Genomic DNA, 14,279 nt, shown 5'->3' on the forward strand with positions numbered 1-14,279 from the left:
AACATATTGCATGGTCTATTTGTATAGATCCAAACATCAGAAACTTTTCTGTAAGAGTGATATTGTGGCGGCGACGCCACCATGAGCAGATGTGACACCCTCATGTGCTGCTCTGATGAGATCTAAACTCTGGTCCTGGTTAGGGATAACACGATCTTCAACCCCAGGAATTGTCGCAAAGGCAACATTCTGTGCACTATGATATGAATATTTTGTATGGTATGCTTTTGGAAGAGGCTTGCCTTCAGCCGAAGCTTTCACAGCAGCCTGAATTTCATTATCCAATCTTGCGTGGGAACGAGTCACTGCAGCAACATAAGCCCTAGGTCCTGCATATTTGGCTGCTTTATTAGCCAAAGTGATTCCTATAACATGTACTCCTACACGTTGGTGGCCCAGTGTATGTACTACATGAACATCTTGTAGCTTATCCTTAAGCTCAGCCACCCTCCCCCACAGAGTTCTGTGTTTTACGGTGTTCCCCTTTGAGTCTCTGAACCCGTTGAACCGTCAATGATTGAGATAATCATTGTAGGACTGGACACAATAATACGAATCACACACAATCAATGTGAGCTATTCTGGAACCGATTGTTCCAATGCCAAGATGAGAGCTTTACGCTCACCCACTGTTCTGTGCAGTTCCCCAGGGTCTGCGTGCAGGTATTCTGAGGGTAGAATACACCATCCTTTATCACTCTGCTCACGGCTGCGCAAGCGGCTGAGTATTGATGTTTGTACCTACAGCAGCTTGTGCTGAACCATCAGTGTAGATGGCAGTGTGGTATCCGTCAAGTGGCAAGATGTTAAGAGGTGAGGGGTATTCCTGTTCGTATTGGAGAAACTCTTGTGTTTGAAGTTTTGGGTCAAAGATGCAATCAACATCAGTGGCAGTCGGGGATGTTGCCCATTGACTCCAGCGTGGATGTAATGCTTTAGTGTTAGGAACGCTTGCTTTGGTGACAGACTCTAAAGCTGGCACCGGGGTAACGAAAATAATGCGTTTCCCTTGGGAAAGTGGCCTCTCCTTGATGGCAGCCATCTGCACAGCAGTCAGAATCTTTTCTGTGGGTGTAAAGCATTGTTCTGTGTTCAAGTACAAATGTGATTTGTATGCTATGGGCACCATGTCACCCTCATTAAAGATGACATAGATGAACCCAATGGCACCAGCAATTGCTCTAATGACCAAATTTGTTTTGTTGTCACGTGTTTTGCTTCTAGCATGTCTTGCTGCAATCGTCTGAAGATGTTCATGTGTTCAACTGTCAGTGTCTGCTTGAGACATCAGAGCGAATGAAGTCACAGAGGGGGTTATTCCAACTTTGGAGGAAGTGGTAATCCGTCCCAAAAGTGACGGTAAAGTGACGGATATACCACCAGCCGTATTACGAGTCCATTATATCCTATGGAACTCATAATACGGCTGGTGGTAAATCCGTCACATTTGGGACAGATTACCACCTCCTCCAAAGTTGGAATAACCCCCAGAGTGTCTTAATGTGTTGTGCATAATCTGGAATGTAAGTTCTGCCAAAGTTAAAGAAACCAAGTAAAGACTGCAGTTTCTGTTTGATAGTTGAAGTTGAGCAATGTTTTCTAAAAAGTGCAGGGCCAGGCTCTTGCATTCGTTTGATACCTCGTATCCCAGGAACAATACACTGAGAAAGGCTATTTTAGTTTTCTTGAAATTGAATTTGTAGCCAGTGGCTGCGAATCCTTGAACGATCTGATCAACCCTGGCAAGATGAATGTTGATGTCATCATCTGTAAAATAGATTACATCCACATAGGACAACTCCTTGGGGTCAATATCATGCATTGTTGATGTTACACGGGCTGTGGCAAACAGCAAAACTGTTTTTGTGAGCCAAATAAGAATGCACTCAGGTACCAACTTTCATACGCTAAATTTTGTCAGAAAATAACGTTGGTAATATCCAAGGTTGTTTTGTAATTTTAATGCACTATGTTAATTAGTACGGTGCTGTATGAATTGTTTATTGTGTATGTGCATGTGTAATTGTTTAGGTGTCTGCAATCTAAAACTATTCTAAATGAATGGTCTGGTTTTGCAACAGGGAATAATGGGTTATTCATTGCAGAGACACAGGGCTCTATCAGTCCCTGGTACTTGAGCTGAGTGAGGATCTCACTCAGTGGAGCTCTAGCCTCGTATTTAACAGGATACTGAGACTGAGGCTGGCATGCACACCTGATAGGTATTACATGGTAGCAAGAATCTCTATCCCACCCTACATGGTTGCAGTATAGCGCGGGTGCCTGAACTAAAGCCTAGTTAAAATCATAGGCTTGTTTTACCGCTTCCGGAAAAAGATCTGAGAAAGAAGGCAAAATTACATCTTCTCCATGTGGGAGCTTACGGACCTGTTCAGGTGGCCAGTGTCTCTCTGACAATAGGATATCACAATTAAGTTCATCCCAGAAAATGACACTAATATTGTGCTCTATGTCTCCCTCAATCTGGATATTTAAATCATAAACCCTGTTGAGTGGGAGAATGTGCGCATCTGAAGTCTCAACTGCAATAAAGTCTTTAGTTGCTGTTGCATCCAGATGATCTTTCAGACTCTGGAAAGATATTGTGACTTCTGCCACGCTGTCCAGCAGGGTTACTGCCCACGTCCTGTTCTTCAGCAGTGTTCTCAAGTTTGCTGACATGTTTAGCCACCTTTTTCTTTTTAAATTGTGGCTTTTGTTGTGGGGATTTATCTTCTTTCGTATTTGAAGACCATTGTAAGTCTTTCTTCTGTTTCAAGTAGTCAGGACGTTGCTCTGACTGGCCCACTCTGTCACTACGTCTATCCTCTGTGTCCGAAAGGGACGTGAATCAGTATATCTGTCTGGAGCTTTTAATGTTTCTCTATTTCTGAGATTATGTGTCCTTTCTGAGCTCTCCGAAAGTGGACAGTCTGCTCTCTGACTTAGGGGGTCATTCTGACCCTGACGGGCGGCGGAGGCCGCCCGCGAGAGTTCCCCCACCAAAATACCGCTCCGCGGTCGAAAGACCGCTGAGGGTATTTTGGGATTTGCCCTGGGCTGGCGGGCGACCGCCAAAAGGCCGCCCGCCAGCCCAGGGCAAATCAACCTTCCCACGAGGACGCCGGCTCAGAATTGAGCCGGCGGAGTGGGAAGGTGCGACGGGTGCAGTGGCACCATCAGCGTATTTCAGTGTCTGCAAAGCAGACACTGAAATACAGAGTGGGGCCCTCTTACGGGGGCCCCTGCAGTGCCCATGCCATTGGCATGGGCACTGCAGGGGCCCCCAGGGGCCCCGCGGCACCCCCTACCGCCATCCTGTTCCTGGCGGGAGACCCGCCAGGAACAGGATGGCGGTAGGGGGTGTCAGAATCCCCATGGCGGTGGAGCGCGCTCCGCCGCCATGGAGGATTCTCAGGGGCAGCGGAAAACCGGCGGGAGACCGCCGGTTTTCCAAATCTGACCGCGGCCAAAGCGCCGCGGTCAGAATGTCCTGCGGGGCACCGCCGGCCTGTCGGCGGTGCTCCCGCCGACCCTGGCCGCCGGGGTCAGAATCAGGGCCTTAATCTGTCTTTATTTTGTTTATCCAGCATTTTTTAGAACCCTCCTTTGCTTGTATCGTACCATCCTTAGGGGTGGTACTCTAAATTTCAGGCTTCTTCAGGTTGATTCCCTAACTATCGGCTCCTAGATTAGTATGGGTTTCGGAAACTATTTTCGGTAGTTGACGCTCCTGTTCCAACTGTCGAATCTCCTGGAGCTGCTAGCGTATTGCCAACACTACAGATTCCCCTTTGATGTTACTGAGTATTATTGAGGAGACTGTGTCGATGTTACGCATCAGTTTCATTCCCAAATCTCGGACTGGAGCAGCTCTGTGCTCATTCTGAATTTGTTTTAACACTTCCTGTAAATCGGCAAGTGTCATGGTACCATGCGTGGTAGTGTAAATTGCAGCGAAGACTGTACACCATGTGGTGCAGTCGTCCACTGAGGGAACAACTCCAATTGGCAAGCACATTGTGAGAATTCTATGTTTATCTTGGGCTCCCATATGGGGAAACACTGCTTCCAGCTGGTTCGTTTTTTTTGTGCTATCCAGAACGGAATCTTCTCACATTCTGTGGGTTCTTTGCCCATGATACAATGTATCATTTTAGGGTTCACAAGCAATACCTCACCAAAAACCCAAACAGTAGAAGGTGATTTCTGGCAGCCTTATGCATGGACTCTAGATTGCAGCATCTCAGAAGAGTAGTGGTGGAACTTAAGTTATCCTTTTCTCATGTTAGTAATAAGTCTCAGTCACAAACGCAATGAAGGGAATGCAGCAATGTTTTCAATATATGTATAAAAAAAAAAAATCTATGGTAAAATGCATGAGCTGCAATGATTAGGATAACAAACAATAAAAGAAGCATAATTGTGAATATGAGAGCTGTGAATACAACGACCCCCAGCATCTTGCAATGAACATGGAATGTAAAATACCTAGCATGGAGAACCTAATCTTCAACCTAATGCGAGCTAGGTGTGATAAACCTAATCTGCCAGTACCATGTCCATGAGAAGCACCCCCCAACCCTTGTTACCTTGGACTGAGGTCTCTAGGTCAGACTATGTGGGGACACGAAGGCTGAGTTCTGAAGCCAGGTGACGTAGATGGCATCTGGTAGGAATCCCTCTGAAAACCTTGTCTCTGTGAGATGTGTTTATACAGATCTTGAAGGACCCCTGATGCAGGTAGGTTCCCAAACAACTGATAAAGAGGCAGACGTGTGGTGGCAATCATGTAAACAATCCCCAACAAGTGTACATTATGTCCCTGTCACACGTAAGCGAGAAAGGGACATGATGTGAATACCTGCATACATCACTTGACTATGAAACTGATATTGACACCCTATTGCCACTGATAATGTAAATCTAAACATTTCTCTAACTATAAACAATAGCAGCCATCTTAAAAGAAATAATAAAATAAGTGGACTGCGACAGAGCAAGCTAAGTAGGTTAAAAGCTAATAGGTGACGGGGGCACTGGCCCACAAGCCAAAGGCTAAGCTAACCTTCTGAGTCCCTATAAAAACTAAATAGGATTCACTACATCAGAATCTAGGATCCAGTATTTAAGAGTAGCAAGAAATCAGGGTTGGCAACAACGTGCGACAATCAGGGCTTAGAATCATACAATGACCAACAGTACATTAGGAATGACATTGCATCTCAATTGGCTGTACCTATGTTTCTTAGTTGTCACCCATCCAGTCACTTTGCAGCTCACTTGAGGTCCACTGGGACAAAACTGGTATTAAATCTGCTGAGCAGCCAGGCAGTTGGCCTTTGAAAAAGGTTTGTTCTCTGCTGATTCCATAATGACCAGTTGCGAGTGCGCTTTTGTTCAGGACAACTCTCTTTTGTATAAATTTAAGGGCCTGTCCAGCCGTGAAGGCAGCACCACTGCATAAAGGAGCAGTTCTATGTGTGACTATATGGATGGTCACTTTCAGAGCAGCAGGTTGGAACATTGGCAGCAAAAACGATTTTCTTACTTTGAATTTGCCCACGGGGTAATGAACTGTGTTTTTATTATTTTATTTGGCTTCAGCAACCCACTTAGGATATAATTTTAAAATGTGCAGGGCTACCTTTACCAGGATGCACTTTGCAGCTCACTTGCAGTCCAATGGGACAAAACTGGTATTCAACTGATATCAGGTGCCTTCAATTAAATCTGCTGAGCAGCCAGGCAGTTGGCCTTTGAAAAAGGAAGGAAATACTTGATCTCTGCTGATGAAGGGATTAACCCAGAAACACGTGTCCAGAGATGTTTTAAAATACAAGGCCTGTAAGTTGCTGACTTTGCTACATTCCATAATGACCAGTTGCGAGTGTGTTTTTGTTCAGGACAACTCTCTTTTGTATAAATGTAACAGCCTGTCCAGCCGTGATGGCATCCTTCATTAGCCAGGCTAGCTTGAATCCAGTGGCACAGTGAGCAAGGGACCCACGTCTGGGCATACCCTTCCCACTTAGGGCAGTAGGAGGGCAGGAGGAAGGACGGAGTGCTGAACAATACAAGCACTCACCCCCAGTCACACATCTGGGTTTAATCCATCGTTCTTTTGCTCACTATGCCACCATAGTTTGGACCCAGCCATATGCAAATCAGTCTTGACCCTGTTCCTCATGGGAACAGTCAAGCCCGAACTGCCAAGCCAGGTTCTCCCTGAACCAGAAACAAGCATCCTGGGACAGGTTTCAGGGTATCACCCTTCATCAGCCAGGCTAGCTTGAATCCAGTGGCACAGTGAGCAAGGGTCCCACGTCTGGGCATCCCCTTCCCACTCAGGGCAACTTTAGCAACACAAAAGGATGATGGCCAGAGTGCTGAACAATGCAAACACTTACCCCCAGTCACAGCTGTCGGTTTAATCCATCGTTCTTCTGCTCACATGCCACCCCAGTTTGGACCCAGCCATATGAAAATCAATCATACCCTGGCTGATGGAAGGTGATACCCTGAAACCGGTCCCAGGATGCTTGTTTCCTGTCCAGGGAGAACCTGGCTTGGCAGTTCGGGCTGGACTGTTCCCATGAGGAACAGGGTCAAGACTGATTTTTATATGGCTGGGTCCAAACTGGGGTGGCATGGTGAGCAAAAGAATGATGGATTAAACCCAGATCTGTGACTCGGGGAGCAGTGGAAAAACATCCAGCACTGGGACTGCAATGTCAACTGCAACATTTCTGCTATTTAGGGATTCAGATCACGTATGACACAAGGCAACAATATGATTTGAACATGAGAAGAGTCCTGCGCGGACTTGAGGCCTCGTGCAGTTCTAGAAAAAATTACCACTCACACTGATTAGTAAAGTGGCACTCAGCAAAATGGTTGCATTACCTAGATGCCTATATGTCATGCAAAACTTGCTTTGCGTGTTGCTGCGATCCCTCTTTAGTTCTCTGGATAGGTTTCTGATATCCTTGATATGGGCAGGAAAGCACAGCAGAGTCAGACTGGAGATTCTTAAATTATACTCAGCCAAGGGGAGTCTGGAACTACCAGATCTACAATTATATTATTTGGTGGGATTACTACAATACACAGCGCTCTGGTGCGAAACTGAACCGAACTGGGAAAAGGCGTTGCTATGAGGCCTAATAGAGACTGAGGATTTGCCAGTTTTTCTAATGAGGGGTAGTGATCTCCCTGTTGGCAACCCCGTCATAGTTACACAGGTTGCCCGCGCATGGGAATAAAATGTCAAATTGGTATTGAAGTGTGCCCCTTATGCTAAACTCTTACCGATTTGGTGGGTACGACCATTCGAAATACTATGAGAATCCATGAACTTGACTCGCTGGGGGGATGAGGCTGCCAAATGGCTGGAAATCTATATTTGAATAGCAACTTCCTGACGGCTGAAGAGGCTATAACCCAATTTGAAGTATCACCTGGACAGTTTTTACAATACGCAGCTATAGCCTGAACAATTTGTGACATCTGGCTAATATTCCCAAACAAGCCTTGCGAATCGAAGACACTATTGATTATTCTAGACCCTGACTCTGATAAAGGTAATATTTCTAGACTGCAGGCAGATCTGATAGTTGCACCGATATGGAATTCTTCAGACCAAGATGGGACCAGGGCCTTGAATCCTAATTCACTGGAGAATGGAGATGGGCCAGAGAATTAGTACAGGAAGTTGCGAGTAACACCAGATTCACACAAATACAGTTTTACTAGGCACATAGGGCGTACTTGACCCCACAGCGGCTGCATAGGGTTTATCCAACAAGAGCGGCCAACTGTAGCAGATGAAAGCTGATGCCAGCTGATTTTACACACATTGCTGGGAAATGTAGGGTGATACTCCCCTTCTGGGAGGATGTGCTGACAGAGCTGTGGAAGGTGACAAAAATAGAAGCTACACTCACAATACGACATTACCCACTAGGGCTAATAGCAACACCAAAAAAGAAGGTAAAATGGCACACCCTTTTGATCAACTGTGCCTGGTGTAGGCTAGACACAGTATTGTGATACATTGGGCCATTCAGATGCCCTCTTTGCTCCTGAAGTAGTGGTGGGAGGACTTATTAGAGTAGGCAATAGCGGAGGAATGTAGACTTAAGAAGGTCAGGGTAGACAAACATACTGCAAGGGACCTGAAGATTTAGAGCGCCCTGGTAGATGGGGTGGGGAAGAGAGGGCAGTGAAGAGGAAGTTAGGGCGGGACCAGACACCCTTGCTAGCTTGCAGGAGACATTATTCAAATACATGAATGTCATACGAAAAGCATATATTAATTACGGTGGGTATTCCTGGGCCCAGTATGACAAAGAATTTCGGCCATGCATTGCGGTCAATACGGGTGTACAGCGGGGTGAAATAGATCCAGATCTATGGCAACACACACTGGGACAGCCAAATTTGGTAAGACGATTTTTACGGCTAGCGATCTACCTATAGCTTTTTGCCCCTTTCAAGGGTGTCACACCTGTTCGGAAAAAGTCAAGACAGTGTGCCCGGAAATACAAACATGCCAACCAGAGTGTGCTGGGACCTAATAAGGGCTTCTGCACCAGGGTATATTGTAAATTCCGTCATGAATGCTCCAAGTGTTCTGGTCAGTATGCATGGGTCCAATGACATGGAGCAGGTGGATCAACTGTGGTAGTGAAAGGACAATGGTCAGGGGCATAAAGTGAAGTCAGGGTGCAGCAGAATACGCAGGATGGGAGGTTTCGGGGCAGACGAGGTGCTCAAGGTACTTGGGGGATGGGCTCCTACTCCAATTGATACTGACAAGTTAGGGTTCTGGTTGGGAATGTATGAGAGACAGGGGATGTCAGACTGTTACTGGACGGTTTCACCTGGGGTTTCAAATTGGGTTATCAAGATCCTAGAAAGCAGCTGTGGGCTGACAATCTTAAGTCTATGCATTCACACAAGCAAGTGGTGCGAGAAAAGCTTCTTAAAGAAGTCCAGGAAGGACGTATGGCAGGTCGATTTGATGACTGGCAGGTACAGAATCTGATTGTGACCCCCATTGGAGTGGTACCTAAGAAGAAGGGACACTTTTGGTTGATACAGCATCTGTCATGGCCGGAAGGGGACTTGGTTAATGATTACATACTAGAAGAGCAGGTCTAGTGTTGGTTGACGTTGCCCTGGCACTGGTTGAGCAGGTTGGACAGGGGGCACTTATGGCCAAGAGCGATATTAAGTCGGCTTTTCGTTTGCTGCTAATACCTCCTGCCGATATCGGGCTCCTGGGCATACAGTTTGAAGGTCAGTGGTATGGAGGTAACGCCCTTCGTATGGGCTGCTCCGTATCTTGTGCATTCAGTGCTTCAGCACCTTCCTGCAGTGGCTGTTTACACACATTACGGGGCACAAGTATATTATGCATTACTTGGATGATTTTTTTCATTGTTCGTGCGCCCAGGGCAACGGAATGCGGGTGGCTGTTGACCAGATTCAAAGAGACCATGACAGACTTGGGAGTGCCATTAGCACCAGACAAAATAGTAGGGCCCACTTCTGAGTTGGCATTCCTAGGTATTGAGAAACTCAGAGTATACAACGGCTCGTCTGCCAGAGGACAGGAAGATTGCAATGCAATTGTTAATCAATAACATGTTACGCAAACAGTTGCAGTCAAAGAAATACAGGTCCTTCTTGGTCATGTGAACTGTGCATGTTGTGCGCTATGCAAGTGTCATGGCACTATCGGGTCAGCATGTGCTGTTGGCAGCAGGTGTGAAGGAGGACCTTCGAATCTGATATTTTTTCTTGGAATCCTTTAATGGGATACCGCTGACCAGGTAGCTGCAGTTGGATTGGAATGTGCACGTTTTCACAGATGCAGCGGGTTGACAAGGCTTTGGGATTTACTGGCGAGGCAAATGGTGTGCAGAAGACTAGCCGCAAGACTGGACGTGTGGTGGGTGAAATATTGCCTTCTTAGAACTGTTTCATTTAGTAGTGGTGATGGTGTGGAGAACCCAATTGGCACACAAGAAAATTCTGTTTTGCATGGACAGCATGTCTCTGGTACATACTGTCAATCATCAGTCTGCCAGAGACCCTCAAGTGCTAAAATTGCTACGGGTATTTGTACTGGGTTGTCTAAAGCATGATATTGCCTTTAGAGCTCGACATGTCCCAGGCGTGGACAATGACATTGCTAATGCTTTGTCTCGTTCACAGTGGAAGAGATTCCATTGCGTGGCCAGGGATACAGTTCCCGTCAAGACACAGATGCCCCAAGAATTGTGGAGAATAGAAGACTACAGATGCTACAATTGCTTTTGAACTCTAGCAGTTTCCACATGAGTGGCATACACACAGGCATGGTCAGAATTGTTGGATAGTGGGGCTCATCGGCAACCAGAGGATTGGGAAAAGACAGAGGATGTAGTGCAATATATGATGATGCTCATTGAGCGAGGACAGTCAGGAGTCACTATAGCAGAGAAATTAGCAGGTATAGCATTTATGGGGAAACTATTTTGGGGCTATTCTCCATCAGAGGGGGAACTGGGCAGGAGAAACTTCGAAGGATGAGCCAGGGAAATGGGATCAGGGGGCCAGAAGAGGAAACCTATACCTGTGGCTTTGTTGGGAAAACTTATCAGTGCTTTACCCAATGTGTGCAGCGGACCTGTGGAGAGACTGCTCTTTTGCACCCTCAAATCATGGATGTTTTTGGGGGCATTCAGGGTATTTAAGCTTCTAGGAGACAAAGTGGGACAGGGTATTACATGAAGGGAGGTACAGATTAGCCAACACAGGATTTAGTCATGCTTACGCAAGTCTAAAACTGATCAAAGGGAAAAAGGGACAGCAGTATGGCTTCAAGCGTACCCAAAAGGGTACATTTGTCTGGTGAGGTTGGGTCAAAGGCTTCAGGCCGCGGGTTCCCTGGGTCGCCCAGAAGTATTTTCACATGGGAGTGCAGTGTCCGCCTTTCAATTCTTGGCAGTTTTACAGAAGGCACTGCGCATCATGGGTTTGGATGCTTCAAAATTTGGCACCCATTCATTCCGGATAGGAATGGCTACTGAAGCATGGAAGTACAGTTAAAGCAGGGATAGGATTATGTAGTTAGGCAGCTGGGCTTCAAACTGTTTTCCACAATATGTCAGGCAGGAGGGGAGGACTGCTGAGGCAGACGTGGCACCAATTTTGTCTTTTGTGTCTTGCACGTTTGGTGCCCAGCTCCAAGGCAATGAGTTGAGCAAATGGGTAGTGGAGCCTTTAATAAGCGGGCAGAGAGACAGGAGAAACAAAGCAGCTTTGGGGCACATTTTGGCTCCGACTGAGCTTCATATTGTTTACAGCTGCACGGAAAAGGGGGAGTGAGGTGTCATGATAAACTGTTGCCATGTCTGAGTAAATTGCTACATCAGGGCACGTGCCCAGATATTTTATTGTTACATTTGGAGTAGAATAACATGGTAATAATAAAAGGATTAGCTTTGATTAAACAGATGAAAAAAGATCTGAAGGACATTGTCAAATAGCTTGGACGGCATTCATGTCAAGGAAATTTTGGCATGGGGCAATTCGCCCAGAAGCAATTGATAGGACTCGGCTTAAGTTGAATGAGGAAATACTGGCCTTTTGCAGGGACAGAGGGATCAGCAGAGTGAAACACTCGGACACCAGGTATAAAGACACAGATTTTTTTAAGGATGATGGGATTCACTTGTCATTCATGGGGATGGAGCTTTATTTGCTGCAAATTAAGGAAGTGCTGAGGTAAATTTTGAATGTGTCCTGGACTGCAGACCTGCGAGGGGTGGGGGTAGAAAAGTCTGTTAGAGGCCTTTTTGTGGGTGGTGGTTGGAGGGCAAATTATTGTGGTTTTCACAAGTTTATGGTTGTGATTAGTGCCAGTCAAGGCTGGAAAGGGAGGGATGCCCGGACAAACCAGGAAGTTTAATGGTTTGTTTCAAAGTATTGTGAGTTAGAGGTTAACAGGTTTAAAAAACTGAAAGAGATTTTTAAACCTAGAAAGAGTACAAAGCAACAGGGAGGAAGACAGTATTACAATATTGCTGGGAGAGGAAGGGTAGTTTAGAGGTGGGGGGAGTGGAGACAGGTTTTACTCCATGTTTAGGGGGGTGATAGTTTTGTAAGGCAAAGGTCTAGGATATGTTATTGTTATGTGCACCTGTGTCAATAAAGCAGACATTTACACACAACCAATTAATTGTCAGTGGTCAATAATGCACCCCTCTTTTACAACTGGCACTGTGAAAGCAGTTGTCATTTTCTATACAAGACAGTTCACTTAACTAAAGTGTTCTTAAGTGTTCGACGGTAATAGTAAGCAGGAAGCACTTGTTGACAGGGTGCCAAACCCCCACTGACAACAGTACACACCACTGTGACGCCCCTTACCTCTGCGGATGGCCTGGTCTGAGAAGACCGTCGATCCACCCATGGGGCTCTCGTACTCGGGGGGTAAGCCCTCCACGTCAACATCGTTATCGCCCAGGAAGGCCTGCTGCGCCATGGGCGGTTGGGAGGCGCTGTAGGGGGGCGCTACGGGTGCTCCTGGTATCGCGCCCTGAGGGTAGTAGAAGGGAGGTGGCGGCGGAGGGTATGACGCCTGCCCAACTCCCGGATACGTCTCGCCCGGAGGGTAGGGCGCCAGCCTGGGGTCCGCCGGGTATTGAGGGTGCTGGTAAGGCTGTGGAGGGTATGGGCCGCCGGCAGACTGAGGGTACTGCGAGGCCCCGTACTGGTAAACCGCCTGAGGTGGTGGGCCTCCTTTCTCCATCTTCTCCTGCGGCTTCTCTGACCCTGGGGAAAGTTCAATATGAAAAAAAATAGATTTTAGTCACTGAAAATAAAAGCACGCAACACCTCTGCAGCGCCAATGACACTTTAGCGACATTTCTAACCGGTGGGGGATTTAGAATGGTCCGGCTCTGCAGCCCGGGCCGTGGCATCGACGCCTGGAGGGGCATGGTCAGCCTGGGCAGACATTAATTTTGTCCCGCGCGATGCCCGTAGCGCTGGTGCCTCTCAGAAAAGAAATCCCCCGTGTACAGGAGCCTTAGGTGTATCCGGCGCGCCGAGCAGAGAACACATGGCTGTCGGAGTTTTATTTACCTCTATGACCCCAGAGCTTGGTAGAGGAAGCAAGCTGAGGGAGCTGTACTGTAATAATAAATGTTTTTATTCAGAACTCATAGGACACGGGATGAATGGGCTCCCCCTGCATGCAGAGTAGCCATACCAAGAGAAAAACACAGGCCACGTGTTACAAAGGTCCCCACATTCTACTGAATATGACCTTACACAAAATCGTATGTATTCATTTCTAACATGACTTTTCTGCCTTTGTTTACACTTTTAGAGGCGTTTGATAGCATCTCCTTAGTATTTTGATCATGGGCACGTGTAAATTGCATTTTGAAAAGTTTAGGATGTCACAATTACATGCACTTGAAAGGGCTAGAGTTTTCTTATAAAGTGATGTTTCTGTCAAAATAGAGACGAGTAGCAACTTCAGAATAGCTTTATCCATTAAAAACATCTTACGTAAAATCGAAACTCTTATTGCGCACATTTTGTTCCAAACAGGAGGGAAAGAGTACAATTTACTCAATATTTTATGTATCTCAAAATCTGTGCTTACCTTAAATTATTTTTGCCCTTACATTTTATTGCTATGAAAGAAAAGATAACTAAAGACTTGCAAATACAAACATGTAAACTAGACTAGAGCATTTGCCAGAATCAAGAACACTGAGAAATTACATGAGAAGTGTCATAATAGACTTACCTCTATAAATAAATGGTGTGATTTCTGCTCTATTACAAACTCAAGCAGGGCGAGTGAGTTGTCAGTAGAAGAGATTCCCGTGGAATGACGCATTGGTAGTTTTTTTCCCTTCGTCTGGGCTGATTTCTTTATCTTGCAGTTTCCGGGAGAGTCAGGTGGCACTCTGTACTCGACCTCACGCTGGAAGGTAAGGCGGAAAGCAATAAGTACTTCTACGTCGCATTCACATAATAACTTTCAGACCCTTGGTAAGAAATATGTGTTCGCGTATTGGAACTGTGAGAAAAATACAAATATTTCCCTTTATAGTGGCAAAAGTTTATTTTCCCAATATGTTTAAACCCCAAAATTAAGAACTATCCTAGACAAAATTGAAAAGCATTTTTTTTAAAATAAAGGTGGTCGTATTAACATTATTTTAGGCAAAATGTGTGTAATCAAATTGACGGATTCAGGCAATATT

At 46.0% G+C, this 14,279-nt stretch overlaps 1 protein-coding gene across 1 annotated transcript in view; it reads right to left on the reverse strand.

The window, feature by feature from the left end:
* Window positions 1-13,905, reverse strand: part of LOC138262003 (protein lifeguard 1-like) — a 268,022-nt gene extending 254,117 nt beyond the window's left edge. The window contains exons 1-2 of the mRNA XM_069211639.1: window positions 13,817-13,905; window positions 12,424-12,828 (exon numbers count right to left, since the gene is read on the reverse strand). Of these exons, the coding sequence (XP_069067740.1) occupies window positions 12,424-12,805 (382 nt within the window). The 5' untranslated portion in view covers window positions 12,806-12,828; window positions 13,817-13,905. The remainder of the gene's footprint in view (window positions 1-12,423; window positions 12,829-13,816) is intronic.
* Window positions 13,906-14,279: the final 374 nt, after the last annotated feature.

This window comes from Pleurodeles waltl, chromosome 10 (genome assembly GCF_031143425.1).
Source record: "Pleurodeles waltl isolate 20211129_DDA chromosome 10, aPleWal1.hap1.20221129, whole genome shotgun sequence".
NCBI lineage: Eukaryota > Metazoa > Chordata > Amphibia > Caudata > Salamandridae > Pleurodeles > Pleurodeles waltl.